Below are 24,720 nucleotides of genomic sequence, written 5' to 3'. Positions count from 1 at the left end.
TATAGGAACCAATAATCCTCTACAAAATTTTATCGGTCCATAATTGACCCCATTTAGAAGTCACAGAAAGATTTCCCTCGATTTGAATGAAATTTCCATCAAGGTTAGTACTATTGGAATTAGAGGGGATTAAAGTTGGACATTTTGGTCATACAGGGTTTTTTTTTGAGTCCTGTGCAACTAAAGACAAATCTACACTACTACTATTACTACTTTAGTTATACCATTAAAATAAAACACCATGTTTTTATTATTTTCATTTCTTTCACTTTAAATAATTTATTTTCTTCTTTATTACCTTAATTTATAATTATTTTTTCCTTTCTTTAGAATTAAGCTAACTTAAAAACTATTTCATTAAATTTATGTATATTTATATATATAATTTACTTACAATTAATTTCACTAAACATTTTCTTTTTATTTAAAAAAAGATTTAGGCCAAAAACTAATAAAAATTTTAAAATGAAATTTTATAAAAAAGTAACAAATATGTTTATGTATTATCCATACAAAATGTCAATATAGAAATAACTGATGGCAATATTAATTAAACAAAATTGTATTTATAGTTTTTATTTTTGTAATTATATTATAATTTTCTCAAAAAGATTCGTTTCAATGCCATCGTTTTTTGTTGTTGTTGTTTTGTGTAAGTTTTTAATTATTTAAATATTTTTTATATTTCTTTATTTGTATTTAATTTATTGTATAAAATTCTTTAGTGGCTGTTGTTTTTAGTTATTTATTATTAATTATATTCATTACAAACTTAACGATTAAATGTACATAAAACTCTTTATAGTTAAATACATGTATTTTTTGTTTTTTTTAATATACAAACACCAGTTTTATTATTATTTACTATGTAGTATATACCTTTATATTACTTTATCTACAAACATTTACAAAGTTTTTTTTTTATTTTTTTTTCTGATACTTTAATTAATTATTCTTTTACATAAATTTTTATTAACTAATTATTATTATTTTTTAGCTATTTGTAGCTGGTAAATACTCTATTGTTGCTCACAGTTTGAATTATTATAAATTTTAATTTATTAATTTTTAATTAATTTATTAGTCTAAATCTACTTACATTAATTATATATGTATTTTTTTAATTTATAAAAAAATGTTTTTATTAGTATTATACATATTATTACATATTTTAAGTTTTTATTTTATTTACAATGAAAATATACAAAAACTATTCCGGAAAGTATATTAATGTTAAAGTTAAATAAATTATATAAAGTAAATATTTTCCTACGTAAAAGGCTTTTAGAGATTTATTACTTTTTAAATAATATAAGGAGTATAATACTGTTAAAAATTTTAATTTTGTTTATTTTTTTAATTTTTTGATAATTTATTTTTATTTTGTCAAAATATTGTTGAGGCAAAAAGTAATTTTGTCATTGTAAAATTAATTCTCAATTCGCTTTTGATAATAATTTTCTTTGTTGCGAATGCTAAGTAAATTTTTAAATATTAAGGAGTGGACCTACATACATATATTTCGAATTTTTGAGTTTAAGTTAGAAAATACTTATGTTTAAGTTCGGTGTACTTAACTCACACAAGGTTTATTTCTTTTCCATCATTTTGATATAAGGAAAATTCTTGCTCTTTTGTCATTAGTGGTCGGATAATGTTTGTTAAAATTTTAAAGAATCATAATTTCTTTGCTTTTCAAAATCATTACTTAAAGTTTTTCTATAACTAAGTATTGTTCAATAAAGCTTGTCAATTAATCAGTTTCCGTTGACTAAGAAGGATAGAATAATGTATTCTTAATTTTATCTCATAGGCAAGAGATTTCGAAATTATGTTTGAAAATTTTAGATAGATGGTCAATCGCAAAGATAGAATTAAAAAATTTAAAAAGTTTGTTAGCAGTTTTCAAAAATTCAAATTTATATTAGAAAAAAAATATTTTTTGAAAAATTCCTATGTTTTAAAAATTGTTTAAAATTTATTGTTGTTGTTTTCGTAATAATGTTCCAATTTAGATCATTACTATTTAAATACATATACAGCAATATTTTGGATTTGCTATTAATTTTTCAACTCAAGGTAGCATTACACTGGCCAACGAAATGAAGGTTTGTGAAAACTTTTGAAACCAAATCGATTAATATTAATCTGTTTTTCTCTATAACCCACCATTCTCTCGCCAAATTTGCATTGAATAATAATATAATACGGACATTTTATATAATGTTAAAAATATATTTACGTTTAAGGGTTAATTTAGATATTTTTCGATGTCGTCATAAATACGGGTCTTATATATTTTTTCTAAGTTCCATTTTAATCGGTTGAAATCAAAATAATATTTCACTATGGTTTCAAGAAATTTTTCCAATATTATAAAGCTTGAATTTGACCCTCACAGTTTATGGGTTAACATTATTCGATATTACTAAAACTTCAGATGTCTGTTTCCTATTTAAAAACAAGTGTGAATGTATAGTCGGCCATGGTCGACTAAGTTGTGCCGATTTTGTTTGAGCCCAAAAGCCAAAATCGGGGCTAGACGAAATAATAGACCGATTTCAACCATTATCACTAGCGTTTGTTCTTAAAAGAAGAGTATGTGCCAAATTTCATCAAATTATCTTGTAAATTGCACACAGACGGACAGATGGACAGACAGACAGACAGACAGACAGACAGACGGACGGACGGACTGACATAGCTAAATCGACTTAGTAAGTGATTCATTTCCTAAATAAGCACTGGGATTTCATTTTTTGAATAAGCACTGGGATTAGTGAAAATTATTTCAAAAGTGTTTTCATTTAGGCCAATGGCAGAAATTAACTGAATATTTTGAAAGTTCAAGCGAACGAGTGAGTGATACTTTCACTCGAATGAAAGCAATAATGAAACTTATTTTACCTGAATGAAACAAGTATATTTTATTTTATAGATCATTATACTCTTTAATATACATACATAACAAAGTACTAAAATTTCTGTTGTAACTAAATGTGAAAATACATAAATATTTAAATACAAGTTTTCACCATTGAGTCTTTCAGGCATTTCAAACGATTTTTTAAAGATTATTCGCTTTATATATTTATATATTTTTTTGGACGGTGGTAAGCATTACTGTAGTCACACAATTCAAGGTAATATTAATTCAAACTTTAATAACATAAATTACACCTTAAGAATGATATGGCCTTTTAATATTATTGATTTGTTTTACACCTACATATAATTAATTGAAAACTTAAACATTTTAATAAAAATAATTTCTAAGTATTTATAAAAAATTAAAAACATTTTCATACATATGTTTTCCATCTATAAAAAATATATGTTTTGATATGTTCGTATAATAAAGTAAGCTAATTATAAATGTGATTCCTGTAACATTTTTCTAGGTGTATGATAATAAGGTTCCTGTTTTAAAATAAAATTATAACATAAAAAATTAATATTTAAAATAATAATAATAATAAAAAATAAACAAGTAAAATAAAAATAACAATTTTTAATAATTTAAATATTTATAATAAAAGCCATGCAAATACATATATAAATAAAATCTAGTAAATTGATTGAAAATAATATTGCTTGCAAAAATATGTATGATTTTAATTAAATATAAATAAAACAAACAAACAGGTAAAATATATACATACATATGTATATAAAAAATAATAATTATGAAATTGAAAAACTGATAATAAGAAATCAATATAAATGTCACATCAAAAATAAAGTGATTAAAAAATGTCCATAATGAATATTGTTATAAATAAATGGATCCAAAATTGCATGATAAAAATAAACGAAAAAATATATTTATTGCGTTATAGAAAAATAAAAAGATGTATTTAAAAAATTAAAATTTAAAATATGTTGCCAAATAAGGGAGAAATATTTTTGAAATTATAATTTGAATAAAAATAAAATAATATCTTTATATGTAGGTACATTAGTGAAGCCCAAAAATATTGTGTATCTAGTTGGAAAGAGAATATTTTCTAAAAGATAAGATTTGCTCGAAATGTAAAAGGACCTTAAAATTTTCACTCGATTTCCGTTACGGGTGAAATGGGCCAAACCAAACGCCAAACAATTTTCTAAATATTTTTGTGTATAAGCTAAAAATTAAAACAATTTTGACACCTATTTCGATAAAAATTTTGTAGACCAAAAATACTCTTCAAAAATTAAAATTATTTTTCCCGTAATCAGCTCAAAATTACGAAATTTTTGAGACCCATTTCAAAAAAATCAAAAATTGTTTTTTAAATAATTATACTGAGTTCAGGATTTTCAATCGCTGCAGCGCGCAGGTAGGGAACTGAGGATCATTCCAAAAAAAATGTTATTTCGTGTTCAGTATTTAATACGCATCGATTCCAACATGAAATTATTAAAAATGCTGATCCTTGGAGTACTGAATAAAATTTTTAATGTTTTTTAAATTTCTCATTGTGGATAACTTTTCAAAAGATAAAAAGGAAACCTGCAATTACCAAAAATGGAATTATTTAAATTTTGCTCATAGGTTCCACATTTCTCGTGGGGCTGGAGAGATACTTTAGGAATAAAAAGGAAACAACATTTATTCTCTATTTTTGATCTATAATATCTGATATCTTTTAGAAAAACATAAAATCGTCACATGTATTTGAAGAAAGTTTGTTTTTTATAAAGAAAAGAGACAATGAAAATGTTCACACAAAAATATCATTAAATATATTCGAAGCCATTCTATTTCAAATTACGCCCTACATCTAGAAAACAAAATGCCTATAACTCGGAAATTTTAAGAGAAAAAGAGCGCACCCAAGAAGAGATCTAGCCCAACGCTTTCGAAAAATATAAAAATCTTTGAAATCGGATGGGGAAAAATGGCATGCGTTTGAAGAATTAATCCTGTAAATCTATTCGAATGTTTTATATCTATTTTAAAAACTTTAACTAGAATAATCCTTGACTAATGTCCGTAATTCCAGCAAATAGGTATCTATCAGTGCATAGTTACCTTTGGTGTAAAAATATTTGATAATTTTAATGAATAGGTACTTATTTGAAATACATGTCAACTTACCCCTTTGGTAAAGTTACCTACTAGATATTTTAAACTATAGATATCTATTTGTTGAAATTACGGCATAAGCCAATTAAATTTAAAATTTTTTGTAAATTATAATTTCTTATAGGAAAAAAATAGTGTTGTGAAGATCATAGAAATAAACTCTGAACACTTATTTGATATTGAAAGAAAATATAATTTTACATCCCCGGTAATGATAAGCAATTTGAAATCTGACGAGTCAAAATAACTCGTCCATGGACTTGTCCATACACTAGCGAATTGACTAGCCTATGGACTAGTTAAAAGACTAACTGGCCGACTAGTATATACTTATAATCAAAATACTACATAGATAATAGACTGGTTAAAAAAACATTCAACAGTCTAGTCAATAGAAAAGCAAGAAAGAATGTATAGTTGGGCAGGATCGACCATATGATACCCTACACCATAATGAGTATAGTTAAAATGTGATTATTGTTTTTTTTTAATTAAGTAGAAATGCTGAATTTTTTGTTAATTCCAATATATGAAAGCGAGTGCTGTATGACCAATATTTCAGTTCAAATGCATACATTATTTAACATTATCTGATGATTCAGTGATGTCGGGTATAAAAACTTAAAAGTTCTAACATAATACATACTTTTAAGTCTGAAAATACTCTTTTTGAAAACAAATTTTCCATGCCTGATTTATAAACTTTTCTTAGGTATTTGGAAACATTTAAATATAAGCCTAAAAGTATGCCTCCATTTAACACAAATCAAACACTATTACAAACTGAAGTGACTTTGAAAATCTTAAGTTTTGTTTAAATTAAATAATTTTAGACTATTTGAACGAAAGAAAGTATAAGATATATATTTTTTCAAATATTATTTTTAACAGTCATAGTAGTATTTAAAAGTAGTAGTATACTACAAATACAACAATATTTGTTTCTTTTTTATTATAAATTAATCTAGTTATTAATATTACTATACAAATTCATTCAATATTATACAAATAATTTACAATTACAAAAATTTACATAATACATACAATTAAATTGTTTGTTTTTATTATTATTTGTTAAATGACAACAGCAAACATTATAAACAACAAGTAAATTTATATACAACTTTCCTGTATGCGATTCGATGTTGTCACCACTTCCGGTCGAAATCTGTACTCGCTTATTGATGATGTTACAGATGGATTATTAGGACTTAATAGGCTGACTTCCATGGGTTGTGTGGTGGGATGATATGATGATAATGACGAAGATGTAGTAGGCGTACTACTATAAGGTAAACCCACGCCCAAGGGTGGACTACATGTGGTAATGCCTTTTTTATTTAAAGTGGCATAACTCTGTAGCGTAAGCAAGAAGATAAATATAATTGGTAGAAGAGAAGAGAGAGAGAAAAAAAGCATTATGTGATGAAAAAAGTTTTTATAGTTTATAATGACATTGACCAACATGATTAATATGAGAAAAAGAAACTGCATTCGTATATACATACAATATATATAAATATAGAACTGTTGGCTGCAAACTTTTGTTACTGTTACTAGTTTTTATTATTTACTATTCAAATGTTGTGTGTATGTGTTTGTATTAAGGCTATTTTAATCAGTAGTACTTGTGTTGCAGTATGATTTTCTATATTAAAACGAGGTCCTGTGCTTTTAGTCTATTGTTTATATGATTTTTTTATGTATTTTGTTCTTTTCTATTTCTTGTTGATTTGTTTATTTTTAAATAAAACAAAGCAATTACAAAGGAGAAACAGAGCTAAACAAAACAGGCAGTTTAGTAACAAAAACTTCATACTATTGTGTATTGTTTTTTGTTTGCTTTTTAATTCCCTGCAGCTATTATATGGCAAACTAAATATGACCATGCGTTTTTCATACAAATATGTATGTATTCTGGTTTGTTTTGTTTTAATAAGTATGTGTAGGTTTATTTAAAATAAAAACCAAGGCAAATACATTTTATAAAAATAATTTAAATTCAATTTAACACAGATTTTTTTTATAAATTACTATATTTAAAAAAAGCAACTGTGGACTTATGGCTTTAAATAATAGTTGCAAAATTTTAATAATTTTAAATTCTTTATATGCATTATACAAGTAGGAAAGTATAGTCGGGCATGGCCCACCATATGATACCCTACACCACTGAGTATGTTAAAAATGTGGATTATATTTAATAACAAAGCATTTAAGTTGTTTACCTTAATTCCGAAATATTTTAACAATTTGTTGAAAAAAGTGATTTTCTAAAAGAGAGGTTATATGGGGCAAGGGTAAATATGGGCCTATCCTTATAAATTTTGGTACATGGCTTTACGTTTACATTAGAGTTATGTATGCTGGATTTCATCGTGATACTAGTGTTTATTAGTGAATTATTGACCTTCAAGTCATTTTCTAAAGGGGACTTTGTATGGGGGCTAGGGTCAAATAAAGTCCGATAATTATGAAAATTGGTAGTCTTGTTAAGACATATATAGAACTAAGTTTTGCCGATTTTTGTAGAGATACTACAATATTTAGCATAATTATGAACTCAAAAGCCCTTTCCGAGGGGTAGGGTTGTATGGGGGCTAGGTGAAATAATGGACCGATTTCAACCATTTTCAATAGCCTTCGTCGATGGGCCGAAAAACACGTATGGTCCAAATTTTATCAAAATATCTTGAAAATTGCGACCTGTACCTTGCGCACTAGGTTTACATGGACAGCCAGCCATAAGCATAAACGTATAATACCCTCCCCACCAGTGTTTACTTTTACTAATATATTAGTCAGCATTTGCCGCAAAATACACATTTTTATCACTAGTCATACTAAAAATATTTAAACTTTTTCAGATTTAAAAAACATTGCTACTAAATATTGCCGTTCTGTTTTTATGTTTAACTAGAAAAATTGCGACGTTACACTGCAATCTCTAGCAGCACGAATGAACAGTATTAATCTCTTGTTTTTGTACAAGAAAAAAATATATTTTTGTGCTATAGCAGCGCACACTCACATCTGTTAAACTAATATGGCTAGTATTGATGATATTTTTATTTGCGCTGAGTTTTTCCTAGCAGCAATTAAATTTTGTTTTGCAACTGCTAGCTGCAAATTTATTTATTGTTTTTATACCCTCCACCACCATCAATGGTGATAGAGGGTATATATAACTTTGTCATTCCGTGTGTAACACCAAGAAATATTCATCTGAGACCCAACAAAGTATATATATTCTTGGACCTTATGAAATTCTGAGTCGATTTAGCTATGTCCGTCTGTCCGTCCGTCCGTCTGTCTGTCTGTCTGTCTGTCTGTATAAAACATTCTCACGTTAACACGAAGCAACAGAAATGAACGAACTTCACACAAAATATTTATTATTGTCCTAGGCAGTTTGGTATTGAAAATGAGCAGAATCGGTTTAACGCGGGAAAAGTTATGAATCAAAATTTGAAACAACCTCGAAAAAAATAAGCATTTTTTACACATTCTGATATAAGTTTCTCGAAAACTATGCAAGGTAATTCCATGAAAATCACCATACATTCGTTTCTACATAAGAGCTTGATCCCTGCTGAAAATTGTTAGAATCGGTCCACAATTTCATATACCTCCCATACAAAAGTACATATTCCCGGAAAATGGGTTTTTTGTTAATAACTTCCGTCAGAATGTAGATATCTTCACAAAATTTGACAAATTAAAATCTTATGTCAATAGAAATCATTCAGAGAAAAAATTTTCTGGATCGGCCCATAATTGGACATAGCTCCCATACAAGGTCCCCTCCCGAAAATCACTTAAACGCGCATAGCTCATTACTTAATTAAGATATCCATATAAAATTTGGTATAAGTATTGCCTATATGCACAGAAATATTACTGTGAAAGTTTCTTGCGATCGGTCCATAATTGGTCATAGCTCCCATACAAGGTCCCCTCCCGAAAATCACTTAAACGCACATAACTCATTACTAAATTAAGATATCCATATAAAATTTGGTATAAGTACTACTCATATGCACAGAAATATTATTGTGAAATTTTTTCCCGATCGGTCCATAATTGGTCATAGCTGCCATACAAGGTCCCCTCCCGAAAATCACTTAAACGCGCATAACTCATTACTTATTTAAGATATCCATACAAAATTTGGTATACGTACTACTCATACGCACAGAAATATTACTGTGAAAGTTTTTTACGATCGGTCCATAATTGGTCATAGCTCCCATACAAGGTCCCCTTCCGAAAATCACTTAAATGCACAATATTAATTACCAAATAATTATATAGATACAGAATTTTGAAATTTTGTCTTTATATACATAATTGGTCATAGCTCCCATACAAGGTCCTTTTACGAAAATCACTTAAACGCGCATAGCTCATTACTTAATTAAGATATCCATATAAAATTTGGTATAAGTATTGCCCATATGCACAGAAATATTACTTTGGAAGTTATTTCCGATCGGTCCATAATTGTTCATAGCTCTCATACAAGGTCCCCTCCCGAAAATCACTTAAACGCGCATAACTCATTACTAAATTAAGATATCCATACAAAATTTGGTATACGTACTACTCATACGCACAGAAATATTACTGTGAAAGTTTTTTACGATCGGTCCATAATTGGTCATAGCTCCCATACAAGGTCCCCTTCCGAAAATCACTTAAACGCGCATAACTCATTACTAGTTTAAGATATCCATATAAAATTTGGTATAAGTATTGTCCATATGCATAGAAATATTACTGTGAAAGTTATTTCCGATCGGTCCATAATTGGTCATAGCTCTCATACAAGGTCCCCTCCCGAAAATCACTTAAACGCGCATAACTCATTACTAAATAGAGATATCCATATAAAGTTTGGCAGAAGTATTGCTCATATACAGAGAAATATTACTGTGAAATTGTTTCCTATCGGTTCATAATTGATCATAGCAGCTATACAAGGTCCCTTTCAGAAAAACACTTAAAGGCACATAACTCATTACCAAATAATGATATAAATAAATACTATTTTTACAATGTTCCCTCCCGAAAATCACTTAAAAAAACATAACTCATTACCAAATCTTGATATCCATACATTTAGCAAAAATATTGCGCTTATATACATAAATTACACTATGAAATTGTTTTACGATCGGTCCCCTCCAGAAAATCACTTAAATGCACAATATTAATTACCAAATAATTATATAGATACAGAATTTTGAAATTTTGTCTTTATATACATAATTGGTCATAGCTCCCATACAAGGTCCTTTTACGAAAATCTCTTAAACGCACATTACTCATTACCAAATAAAGCTATACTAAATTACGATATAGATACAAAGTTTGACTGAAATATAGCTTTTATGTACAGAAATTTTACTTAAAGAATTTTTTACGATCGGTCTATAATTGATCTTATCTCCCATACTAGGAACTGCCCCTAAAAGCGCTTTAACCTTATTGAACTATTTGCATTATCAATTTGTGTAGAACAAAATTATATATATGTATGTATTTTGAAAATTCTTAAATCTTTCACACACATGCATACATGCAAATTATTAAATATTGCTAAGCGCTATTAAAATATTAAAGAAAATGGCGTTTGTAATGTTCAATAAATCTTGGAATTGTAATAGATCTAAGCTGTTTAAATCTTTGGATTTTTCTATTTAAGACATGAGAAGACTTATTTCTACAAATATTTGATCAATTAGAAAAGTATTAATATAAAAGTAGCTGGTGGAGGGTATTTAAGATTCGGCTCAGCCAAATATAGCACTCTAACTTGTTTTATATTTTATTTTATGAATAAACAGTTATACCAGTGTTACCACAATCTCTAATTAAGGATAATTATTTTTCGCAACATAAAATAGTTTGTAAAATGTACATAGTGGCACCTCCCATATGAATTAATACAGAAATCGTTTTTCTCGGAAACTATTAGAGTCAGAATCTTCTAATTTTGACGAGAAACTTTAACTTCATTACGAACATTGGGAAAAAACACATACATACATACATACATACATACATACATACTACATACATACATACAACATACATACATACATACATACATACATACATACATACATACATACATACACATACATACATACATACATCATACATACATACATACATACATACATACCATACAACATACATACATACATACATACATACATACATACATACATACATACATATACATACATACATACATCCATACATACATACATACATACATACATACATACATACATACATACATACATACATACCTACATACATACATACATACATACATACATACATCATACATAATCTACTACATACATACTATCATACATACATACATACTATACATACTACATAACAGACACTACGACAACATACATACATACAGCATCATCATACAAATACATACATCTACAGACATACATACATACACTACATAATAAACATACATACAAATACAACATACATACATCATACATACATCAATACATACTACATACATACATACATACATACAACATAAACATACATACATACATACATACATACATACATAATACATACATACTAATACATAGTTATTTACAAATTGCAGCATCAAATTGCCAAAAAATAATAAATAAAACTACAACTGGCAGTAGCTAAGCACAAAATATATTTGTGTTGGCCTGCAATTATGTCTGCCTGCTACTAGAAATTGCAAACACGAGTTGCAATTTTTATATTAATACGAATATATATGACTGCAATTTTTAGTAGCAAAGTGATACAAAAATTATAAACTTTCATATTTATTTTATAGTCATATACAAGAGAGGTGGTGCTAGTGCTGCATATTTAAACGCTGCTCCCCACTATGATGGTGTAGGGCATAATAAAGGATTCTTATGGGATAAAAGGTATATTATTGCCAATTATTATTTTAAATAATATAATTCTTTCATGAAAAGAAGACCATTATTATTGTAAAACATAAAATGTTGTTAGCAATGTTGTATAACATTCAAATTTTTTTTAATACATAAGTCTGAACAAAGGATTTTGAATTTATACCTTGAAATGTAATTTTTTTCTAAAAATATTTTAATAAAAAATTAAGCAATAATAACCAAACAAATACGATTTTATTAAAAGCTATTAATTTTATTAAACTATAGTTTAATAATTTATAGAAGTTCATCATGTTTTATATACATATTTTATAAAAATAAAAATCATTATAATTTTGCTTTAAAAATTTTTAAAATCGTATTTAATTATTTCTAATTTAAAGCCATTAAGTCAAAATAACATTTCTATAGAATTATGTTTTTTTTTTCCCAACTACGCCATTGTAAATAATCTGCCTGAAAATGGAAAGTAAATTTAAATTCCTCCCCTACAAACATTTTCTATTGCGGAAGTTACCCGTGTGAAACTTCCAAACGTGCTAAAAGCTCGCTAGCGATGTTGCGGAAGTATAAGAATTCTTGTCACCAGTCGGGAAGAACTGATGCCGAGCTGGGGAACGTCTAAGAGTAACGTGGAAGATACTTCTGGAAGACCCGCAGAAGAAACTTCTAGATGACTCTTGGAAGTAAGATATTGCCAAAGACTCTTCTAGATGTGACTAGGAAGTCACTTCTTGAAGTGACTACCTAGTATCATCTAGAAGTGTTCCTATCTTATCTTCAAGAAGATGAATTTTCTCTTCTTCTGGAATATGAGTTTTCTCTTCTTCTAGAAGATGAGTATCCTCGTCTTCTAGAAGATGAGTTTTCTCTTCTTCTATTTGTATACTCACCAAAATATAATCTATAAAAATAAATCTAAATAAAATGAAATTTTATAGTTTTTATTGAAATAATTGATATTAAAATAGTAGAAAAAATAATTGATTTAACAACTAATCTAAAAAAGTAATATATGTACATTAGACCGACTCACAAAAAATGGTGCTTGAGTTACCCCCTCAAAATATTCGCTGTTATGTAATATGATGTTACCCAAAATATTTTCGGTTAAGTGCTGTCCATTAGTGAGCTGGATAGTTTTAAAGAAAATATCGTATGGGAACACTATTCTTCATGTTAAATTCAATATTTTACCCAGCTTCAAAAAATCTTTGTTATGTTTTATAATGGTTCCCAAAATATTTCTAGTCTATCGATGGCCGTTCGTGAGCTGAACCGGTTACAAAAAAGTCCCTTTTCAGTTATTTTGTTTTAAATTATACAGCAGTTCTTAAGCAATATATACAGTATGTGGTATCATTTGAAAAGTTTTTTGAAGCCAAGTCTAGTGGTGCGCAAAATTTGCAAAATTGTGCATACATTTTATTTTTCTTAGTGAAAAACCTAACAATTTTAAATATTTTGGAATATGACAATTATAAGCAGACGGTTATTTATGATTAATACATCATTGGACGCGGCTTTAAAATACTTTTTAAACGATACACCGTATTGGATATTTTGTTTCAAAACAAAAATTTAAAAAAAAATAATTCCAAAATACCTTTTTTTAATTTAGTCCAGCTCACGAACGGTCATCCCTAGACTTAAAATATTTTGGGAATCATCATAAAACAAAGCAAGGTAAATTTTGAGAGGGGTAACAAAAACACGTTTTTGCTTTCCATACAGAGTGGGAGTGTACATACATATGTATCAAAAATTTAGAATTATTACCTTATAATAGATAATTTTCAGGAAATCTGTATTAATATTCCAACTGTTGACTGGTATACTTCCAAAAATTGTAAAACGTTGGACTCTAAAATATTTTTGTAGTTCTTCATAAATTTTATGATCAATCCATCAAATTGTAAGATTTATATTTTGGAACGCATTAATCCTTCAACAAAATAAACCAAAATAATGCTATAATTAATATTGAATATACATACTTTTGTATTTATTGAAATTACCTGTTATACTTTAGGAAGCAATAAAAATAGGATTCTCTTATGTCCAATACATTTACCACCAAAGTTTAAACGGTCAGATCCATTTTTTACTTTTTCTGCAAATAATCGAACCGCGTGATGAAATAAGACATATATAACTTACCAGATCCCTTTGTTATATTTTAATTCGGTTAGAAGTATTTTAATAGGGGATACAATATTAGCTACTGCTTTCTAAAAAAATAAAATAATTAAAAATTAATTAATTAATTTATTTATTATTTTGAATCAATAAAAACATTACCTTTCATGAACATTTTTTAAATAACTTGGAATTAAACCATCTATAAAGATCTGAAATTACTAAGCCATGGATTATTTTTAAAATTATAACTAACGATAGAAACACCTTAACGACCCTAAACGGGATATTGTTTTTGACACTAATACTGCAATACTATTTTTTGTTTGCTCTCTTCTAATTAAGGAGTTATACACGTTCAAAAACTATCTACTTAGGTTTAATATCTTGGGAACGGCATGCTCAATATTAAGAATATTAGTATCATATGATAGGTCATAGAAAGACCTGATGTTAATAACTAACAAAGTACCTATAATTAGAATAATTAAATCCAAAGCTATATGAAAATTAATAAAATTGTATTTATTTAAAAAAGGTGGGTTTAAAGATATCTGATTTCAATATTAATTATCTTATATGGGCAATTTCGTGTCGAGTGACCCAAGTCAAAAAATAATGTATGTATAAATTAGTAGTATTAATTTCAATATAATGATTCCAGATAGGGTTTGAATACTTTAAGTAAAAATCTTAATGTATTTTGTTTTTGTTACGATAATGAAATACAAATAAAATTTTAGCTCAAAGTGATCATACGTAATCTAGAAACAGAACCTAAACGCGCAAATAGTTTATAAAATATTGAAAGTTAATATTTAACTCAAATAAATCTAAATAGGTTAAAAATGCAATGTCCATCAAATGAAAGCCGAAACGTACAACTTGAAAAAGTCTCTAAATGCTTATAACTCTTAAACCAATTAAGAGAAAGACGAAATTTAATATAAAAACATTTTTAATTAAACATATTAGACTTCGTTTAAAAATAATGGAAATGGAAGCCGTTTAGAGTTGTTGACTTATTCCTAAAATAGTATTTTAATGCAAAATATGACAACTTACTTTTTAATTTTATTTATATAATCCTTGAAGATAATTACTTTTTGGTATATATTTAATAAACTTCGCCAATTAACAAAACCTTCTTAAATGTTTATTAACAGTTGACTTTTAACACAACACTGTCATATTGTTTTTTATTACTTAAGATTCACAATATATTAATTACACTATTTTTCTATGAACATTAAATTCAATAACTCATTTAAGTTTTACAATGAATAATTAAAACTGAACATGACTGGACAAAACACAAAACATCACTGAACTTAGCAAAATTTCTGCATTATTTATTTTTATTTTTTTCGCGTTCACGCTAAAAAATGGAGTATTTATATTTTTTTGTTTTTGTACTCTTTTTACTATCATCCGGAAGTAACCTAAAAGAATACTACCAGACGGCGAAAACTAGAAATCAATGTATTTTGTTTTTGTAAAATGTGTGCTCTCGTCTGACAATCGTCCAGAAGTGACTACAATCCACACTTCCAGATGAATAAAATACAACATTAATGTGAACACTCTTCAAACTGTCTTCCAGAAGTGACAAAAACATACAAATCAAGAAGATACAAATTAGGAAACAATGTATTTTGTTATTGTAAAATGTATGTTCTCACCCAACTCTCATACAGAAGTCACAAAATCGTATACTTCCAGATGAAAAAAATTCAACAGTCATGGTTTTTTGTTTAAGCAAAATGGATGCACTCTTCTAACGATCATCCGGAAGTAACTTAAAAGTATATTTCTAGAAGACGAAAATTCGAAATCAATGTATTTTGTTTTTGTAAAATGTGCGTTCTCGTCTGACAATCGTCCAGAAGTGTTTCTGACGTGGCGTCTGGGGTGATGCGCAATAGTTTTGTCTTCTAAATGTTTGAAGGGTCGAATATCCAAATATTTAGTGTATACTATCTGTGTGTTTGTATTTGTATTTGTCTTTGTTTTTATTTTATTCAGCAGTTTTATATACCAGATACCTATGTATGTATATAAGTAGCAGATACATGTATATACAAATTATTTGCAAGTTTTTGTTTTTGTGTTGAAATTTTATTATTGTTATTTACTTACAATTTGTTTACTTGGCCTAAATGTGTAATGCAGCACCTCATTGCCAACACCAAGGCTACCATTATTACTTTTTAATGAACCTAAACTAGATACACCATCCGTACAACTTAAAGCTGAACCATTTGTTATGCCAATAACACTCCCACTGCCCATTGTTACGCTGCCGTCTGTAACAGCATCCGTTGTGCAATAGTCACGTTGCAGTAGACGCGCTGATGGACTACGGAATATCGGTGAAGCCAACATTGACTTTAATGGACGTTTTTCTGTAATTAAATAAAATTATATGAAAATTTGTTTATAAACATAAATGTACTTATGTTAATTAAAATAAATTCTATATTATTTTGTTAAGAATTGAAAATGAGGAAGACTGTAAAAATATAAAGCTTTAGGCCGTACTCATAATCAGTTATTTAATTTATTTAAAATTTTAAGGTAAAATTTGGTATAAAGTGCTATGAATTAATTTATAATGAATGAAAAATATAATGAACGATATACATAGAACTAAGGAAATTGAAATTTACTTAAAAGATAGTATAGTCCCTCTTAACCATTTATCGAAAAATTTCTAACATAAAGCTGAGTTTTCTATGATAAATGAGAGAAAATAACAATCTTAAAGTAAACTAATCACTTATTTCTGATCACTCTTAATCTTATTAATAATCAATAACCAGCAAATATTGGCAATAAGTTTCAACAAATAACTAAATTTAAAATACTTAAAATTAATTTGTTTACAAACCAAAAAATTTTTTGGCTTGTGAACTAACTGGCAGTGAATGGTGTCAACAATGTCTACAAATATTTGCCAAATTTTAAACAGCAACAATTTTTTTTACCATTCAAAAAAGGACATATAAAAACTACCTTTAATTTAATATTGTAACTGAAAAATGTGAAAAAAATTAAATCTAAATAATAAACAAAATTCTAACTGAATATATAATATCCTTGGCAATTATTATACAAAAACATAAATATAAACAAAATATTTCATACAACTTACCATATTGATTTGGTATAACATCTGGATCGGTATCATCGCCTTCGGGCGGATCACCCATTATTTGTGGCGACTGACGGTGATGACTTTGTGTTGTCGACCTTAATGTTGATGTATCCATTACACCAATACTAACACTGCCACCCGTTGGCGATGCACCACCGCCGCCACCACCACTCATTTGTAATTTACCATCGCCATTTGATTGTAATAGACTATGATGGGCCTGATGATTATTTTGTTCATAATGATTATGATGATGATTCGGCTGTAATGGATCCAATTGACAATCGGCGGGTATAGACAGTTGTGTGTGTTTGGTAGGCTTTAAATTGTTGTCATTTGTTCTGTAAAGTGAAAGTATATATAAATACTCTCATAGAAATTTTTAATATTGAAAAAAATAAAAATCAATATAAGGCACGAGCAGCAAATAACTGTCTGTGCTTAATGGACTTTAGATATTATTACAAAACAATATTTAAAATTATATAGATTTTTACTTATTTTCTCATACTTATAAATAAAACAGATAAAATAGAAAATTTGACAACTTATAGAAAAAGAAAAAAAAACTGAAAAAAGATATTTTATTTTAACAGCTGCCTCAACTTAAATACAACATGACGCCTACTCATCAAAATGTATAACATTAAATAAATTAACCCAAAATGAAAAAAATACAATAATAAATAAATATACCAAACTTTGGGTGTTTGCTGGATGGGTGTTGGGTATAATGTTACAACATCATAACTACCACAGCCCCCAGTAGCCCTTCTCCCCCTTCAACTACTGACTGGCCGTGTGATTGCTAAGCGTTGACAGCCCATGTCAAAAATATAACCTTAAAACATTAATATTAAGCAAATGATCCTTTTTTTTTGCCTTCATTACATTTTCTTTTTTTGTTAATATTGTTTTTGCTGTTTATTTTGCTAGACGTCTTAGCGTTAACTATAGACTATTAGTTTACGCTACTGGCCTTAAGCTATTTATGTATATTACAAATACTTTAATATTATTCTTATACTTTTGCTGCTATGAGTATTGTTTAAGTATGGCAGTTTTTAGATTTTCTTTTTGAACTTAAATATCTTTTGAAATATTAAGGGCTTCCTTTTGTTTCGTCATTTTCTTTTAGTTTTATTTCCGTTTTGTTACATAAAATTTGTAGTTGAGTACTCGATTACTTTTAATTAAATAAAATTACCCCCTCTGTGGAGTGTTTCTTTTTTATACTTTTTTTTTTCAACATATAATTTAACATTAGTTCTGTAGAACGTTGGTTATATTGGGGTAATGTGATAGAAGAGGAAATTATTTCAGTAAAAAGGACGGAAAGGGAAAAATTATTGTTTTGATGTGAGTATTTATTAAAATTAAGTACATTTAACACAATGTTATTGTTTAACTAATAAATTTTTTAATAAAAACAATTAAGAATTTAATGACGGATGTGGCCAACCATATGACAGCCTACAAATAATTTTCTTAGAATTTTCTATATATATTGACAATATACAAATTTTATATAAGAGTGGTTAAGTATATCGGGGGTAGAGTCTATGAACAATTCCTATTGCGTCCGAATTACAGCTCTAATCAAACCTATTTGTTAAGGTTTTCCTTTCATTCCTATTAGTTAAGGTTTCCCTTTCAGCAAATATTGTTTAGCATTGTTGATTTACAGTTTAAATACAATTCACTTTGAACCCTTAACAACTTGCAATTTGATACATATGTAAGTTTTCTTTAAGTTTTTTTTTGTTGTTAGTTATAGTTAACCAAATTTTAAACCAAATTATGATCAAATCCTTAACAAAACATAAAGTTGTAAAATATTTAACATAAAAGTAAATACTCATACTTACCGATTTGAAAATCGTCTATAAATAGCTGCCAATATAATACAAGATATGGCAAATAATAAAGCACAAAATAATGTTAAACCAGCTAAAAATGGTGATAGAGGAACGGTTAGACCATTGGAAGCACCTGGAAAGAAGGAAAATATAATAAAATAATATAAATACATACAAATTGAATAGTTTTTCTTTATGATAAAGATATTTTGTTCTTCTGTTAAAAATGAATTTAATTTGTAATCCTCATACTATTCATATGAATATAAACATACAGTTTTTGATTTAAAATTCGAAGACGTTCGTCATAATGTTTTTCATGCGTCTGTCTGTAAAGGTCACAGCAAAATAATTTTGTACTAAAATAATAAACAAATAACTTGAAATAACTCATGAAGCTCTAAAAACGTTTTTTTGTTTTTTTCTTTGAACCAAAAACCAATAGACAAGGGATTCCGCAAGATATGTAGATACCATAAATATTTATGTTTCATTGTAAATGAATATAAAGGTCCACAAAATAGTTTAAGTCAGCTTCGAAACACACATACTGTAAGTTTAAAACGTGTAGATTGTACATGTATATTGCATGACATAAGATGTAGAAATAAAACCATTTGAACGGAAACAACGAATTAAAACTCAAAAATGAATCTATTCGTAGCAGCATACAGACAAAGAATAAAAACAATAAACCAAAGTCAATTGCATTTGTATTGCAAAACAAAAGGACACACTCTACCGAAAAAAATATTTTTGTTACCAAAAAAAAAAAAAAAAAAAAAAAACTGAGAATTTTTAAGGTTTCCCAGACAAACTAGAAACTACAGCAGCATTGCTGTAAAATAAATAGTGGAAATGTACAGGAAAAAAATTGTCGAAAAAAGGGAATAAATGCAACTTGGCTTAGAAAAATCTGTTGAAGTAGAAATGTTGTATAGTTGCACAAACACACATATAGAATGCCTGAGAACAATAAAACGAACTAGAAATGTTACTAACAAGTTGTACGAACATCATGAAGGTAAAAAAGTAAAAACTTTAACACAACAACAACATAAATATTTGTTTAACTTTATTGTTAACGAAAAAATTCTACAGCTAGCTATTCTTTTTGTCTTTTTTTGTTTTTATACTATTTTAGTTTAGTGCAAAAAATAGCAATGTTTGGTAGTTTGACTATATAACAGGGAGAAAAGAGCTTGAAGACAATTTACTTACATACACGTATTTTTTATTTCAATGGCAAAAGGTAAAAATTGTATTAGTTTTTTCTTTTTTGAAAAAGGAAGACAGCAACTACTTTACTTTATGACTTAGAAGTTCTTTAATGACACTCTTTAAAAACATTTTCAAGTTAATTCGAAGACTTTTTTGTTTGGTATCAAGTTTAATTTGATTTAGTTTTCTTTACTTCCAAAACGAAAATATTAGTGTTGGTGAAATATAGATTCTATAAAAAATGTGTTCGAGGAAAAAATAATATTGAGAAAGTATTAAATAACTTAATTAATTTTTATTTGTGATTAAAAAAATTATTTTAGAAATGTTAATTTGCTTAAAAAGTTTTAAACATTTTATCATAATTACTATGACGTTAAGCACATAGTAATACACAATACACATGTGGGCAATACCAGATTAACGTGAAAATCTGCTGTGTTGGCCTATTTCACGGTGGTCTTTTTTAACCACTTAGTGAGCTTTTGAGACGACTAACCACCGCCCCATTGAGCTTCTTACAAGCAGGTGGCTCATGCACTTCAGCTGTCTAATCTCTGACCATTGCAGCCCTTTGCTTTACTTCAAAAATGCAAAAACATCACTTCCGTTTACAACACGCAGATGGTAAACCGAAGTACGAATCCATCAAATAAACCGAGACTTTGTTCTTACTCACACTGACAAACTGTGGTTAATCTAGTATGAACAGAGTTTACTCTGAACATGCCTGGACATCCATTACCATTCAACCCTGCACACTTATAATTTATGCGACAATATACGACTCACTCTAGGTATACGGGCAGATGAGTTCCGTATACCACTACATTCATCCTGTACCATATACAATTAACACCAATTCATTTCCAATGCTTAGTCCCACAGTCACTCCTATTCTATTGTCATTCGGCAATAGCACCGAATTTAACCCGAAATATAGATTTCACCGTGCATCAGTCTTTTAACCGCAACAACAATCTCTACGTGGATTCCAAAGGAACCTCAAACAACTGACTAGCCAGGACAAGTCCTGCGGGCAACTGACCACCCATAGTACCAGATTATGTACTGGTTAGACCCTATGTCAAATCATCCAAGGACTAGCCGAGGAGTGAGTGAAAGGAGTCCATAGTTTGCAATACACCAAGGGTGGGTATTGGCCCCACCCCGGAGGGTGGGGTCAATACCATATTATTTCAGTATTACAAATATAAGAAACGTTTTATTCTCTGAAATATATGTATTGTATAAGGTCATTATGAAAAACTATTAACTACTGCCACCTGTTGTTTAGTAGAAAATCCTTTGGCCTTTGAAAATTTCTCATTCTTTAGAGCATAAGATTTCTAACTTTTTCAACTTCAACTTATATTACTTGAAAATACTACAATGAAGAAATAGAATTTATATACTTATATGAAATCTTATACCAAACACTTTAGTATGTGTTATTCTCAGTTTGATAGTAAATAGAACATGAAAATTTTGCAATTCTATGACATATTATGTGATTTGGTGCATGTTAGATTGTATGTATATGGAAATAGAAAAACGTGTGTCTATAAACAAAATTTAGAAAATTTAAATAAAATAAAGTATAAAATGTATAGATCCAATTCGAAAGTAACAATTAAGTGTATTAATTGGCTGAGCCGACTTTTTTTAACCACTTTTAATAAATTGTATGTATTAAATTTTTATCGGAAGACAGACAGACAGACAGACATACATATATCTAGATCGTTTTAGAAGTGTAATCGTTGGATCAAAACAAAAATTAATAAAAAAAATTACTTTTCAATTTAGTAAAGATATCAATTTCTTTTTTGCTTGTTTAAAATTGGTACCATACTACTGTTTATGTATATACAAAAAATTTTTATATTTAAATTTTTCCTCCCTTAGACAAACTATTGCATTTTAAATTTACTACATACATATACACATAAAAAATATTATAAATGTGAAAATATATGCATATGATGAGATAAATATATTTTTGATCTCATACAAATAACTACATAAGTGGAAGTTGTTTGGTTCCAACGGAAGCTGTTAAAAAAATCAAACACATACACTCGCACATGTCTCTATAAACCCACATGCAGGCAAAAACTGCAGCAGTGGAACAAAACAAAAAAATCTTTAAAGTCAATATCCTGTTTTGCATAATGCAATTTTTATTGATAGTTTCATTTTAGTCACATCCGCCCTAAGGTACCATATTTTATAGTTGTTATGTCTGAAAATAGGGTAGAATACAAAAAATACACAAAACAGTTGCATTTTATTTAGATAGCTGACTACTTTATGGAAGAGAGTGAGGAAATAGTTTTTAATATATTTACACAGAACTTGTATGTTGCAACATGTTGTGGCAAATAATTTGCGAATTAAAAGGCATGTTCAGGGTATTTGGAAAATTTATAAACGTAATATTAAATAAACATTTATGAAAATTGTTTATAAGGATATGATACTACTGGTGAGTTTAAATAGATCAGTACACCTATACACCTATTAACTTTTTTGTAAGATCTCTCTTCAACGCGCTTTTTTTTGTCGTGTTAAGAAGATCAACTTCGATGAACATTTTGAAATAAGAGAAAGATATTTTATGTTGTAAATTGTATTTTTGATTCATGCTGCATGTATTTCATTTTAGTGCTTTTAAATGAAGTTATTTGAATTAATATTGTTTTTTATATTATTTTAATTAAAATAAATAAACTAATATTCAGCATTTAATTAATTACTTTTTTTAATTTACAAGATTTTCCATACAAACATTTTTGAAGTCGGTTTACACGATTTTTTTCTGAAACGTATATACCATATAAATAAAGGGATAGGTGTATGTAAATTAAAAAGAAATAACAGTCACTGTAATGGAGTAGAAACTTAGTGAAAGTTTTACAAAACTTCCTAAATTACTTACTTCTTTCTTCATATAATTAATTACACAGACCTACGTTGCGTATGATTAATTTCTAATACACACAATTTCGTAACAACCATACGTTTCATATCTAAATACGTATTTTGTTGTATAAGCCTTTGATAAAAGATTATGAATAAGAGCCTAAGGCTATTGACTTCATATGGGCTCGTTTAATATTTTTGTTTTAAATTTGTAAACTAAATTTTTTCGGTTATTGGTTATATTTTATTATTTTTCTTTTTAGGGCTCTATAAGGATTTTTGATATTTTATTGAAATTCTTTATGATATTGCCGTACTTACCTGTAAATTTAGCAACACCTTTAAAATTAATGTCATCGATAATAATTGGCTCTGAACGTCCTTTAGCATTAATTGCAAATATAATCATACGATATGTGGCACTTGGATCCAAATTATCAATAAAAAATGTAACAGGACTATTGGTATGCTGAAAAGGTAAAAATAGGAAAAGAAAATTATAATATATTTTTAAACGAGAGAAACTTTAAAATATCGTTAATTATAGTGTACATCATCAAAGTGGTATTTGAATTAAACTTTTTCAAATACTCCCAGTAAAAACTTTCATTATACAATTAGGAATTAAAAAGTTAGTTATTATTTGAACACATTGATGTCACTGGAAACCAATACTTACCAATAATGCTTACAGGTAAAAAGATTAAAATAAATTTATATGCATATCACATTATTAAAGCATTATTACACAACTTCAATGTAAGCAAGACTTTATATGGTACCCAGCAAAAAAAGAACTTCCAAAGAAGCGAAAAAGAAGTTGAATTTACTCCATGAAAGTACGGAAAAAGGCCTCAAGAAGTGATGATTTTAACACAGGCTTGTCATAGGTGGGATCCTTTTTATTTTACGCCAAATTCACTACTTCTGAAGTCATTCTCTAGAAGTAATTTTTATGCTCTTTTTTGGAAGTTATTCGGAATTGAAATTGTATTTTTTTAGAATACAAATAATTTGACTTAAATAATATTAACATTTATATAAGTAATAGGTACATTTAAAACAGAAGCACTAAAATAAAATTTTTTATCTCTCAAAATATTAAGTATTATGTTGAAGGACCAAACTTTTGCTGAGTTTTATAATTTCCTTAGAAAAAATAATTTCAATTTCATTAAATTTTTTTTTTTTTTTTTTTTTTTTTTCATTTTACTTATTATTTATTGAATCTTTCTTACATAGAAATTTACAATAAGTATTGAAATCTTAACCTAAACTATAACTAACGTCGTTATTGCCACTGCAATTTCAACAAAAGTTCTCGATAATTTGATTATCTGGCAAAATCCAATGTTTCCGTTCTTCTCAGTCGTCTATGACCCTCAAATGACAGCAACTCCC

The 24,720-nt window shown here is 27.7% G+C and overlaps 1 protein-coding gene across 3 annotated transcripts in view; it reads right to left on the bottom strand.

Annotated features, from left to right (window-relative positions):
* Positions 1–818: 818 nt before the first annotated feature.
* The window catches only part of LOC119602459, a 278,587-nt gene continuing 254,685 nt past the window's right edge, over positions 819–24,720 (bottom strand). Inside the window, exons 14-18 of one of the 3 annotated variants that reach the window (XM_037954018.1) lie at positions 23,641–23,788; positions 19,183–19,306; positions 17,312–17,655; positions 16,297–16,562; positions 819–3,420 (exon numbers count right to left, since the gene is read on the bottom strand). In XM_037954018.1, the coding sequence (XP_037809946.1) occupies positions 3,370–3,420; positions 16,297–16,562; positions 17,312–17,655; positions 19,183–19,306; positions 23,641–23,788 (933 nt within the window). In that variant the 3' untranslated portion in view covers positions 819–3,369. Of the gene's footprint in view, positions 3,421–4,357; positions 6,428–16,296; positions 16,563–17,311; positions 17,656–19,182; positions 19,307–23,640; positions 23,789–24,720 lie in introns of those variants that run through there. The other 2 variants (XM_037954010.1, XM_037954003.1) reach the window with 2 other exon arrangements.

The sequence above is a fragment of the Lucilia sericata genome, unplaced genomic scaffold, assembly GCF_015586225.1.
Source record: "Lucilia sericata isolate MDLA Ls3-8-SP2 unplaced genomic scaffold, ASM1558622v1 Contig000007F_arrow, whole genome shotgun sequence".
Taxonomy (NCBI): Eukaryota; Metazoa; Arthropoda; class Insecta; order Diptera; family Calliphoridae; genus Lucilia; species Lucilia sericata.
This window is presented reverse-complemented; position numbering and strand designations above follow the sequence as displayed.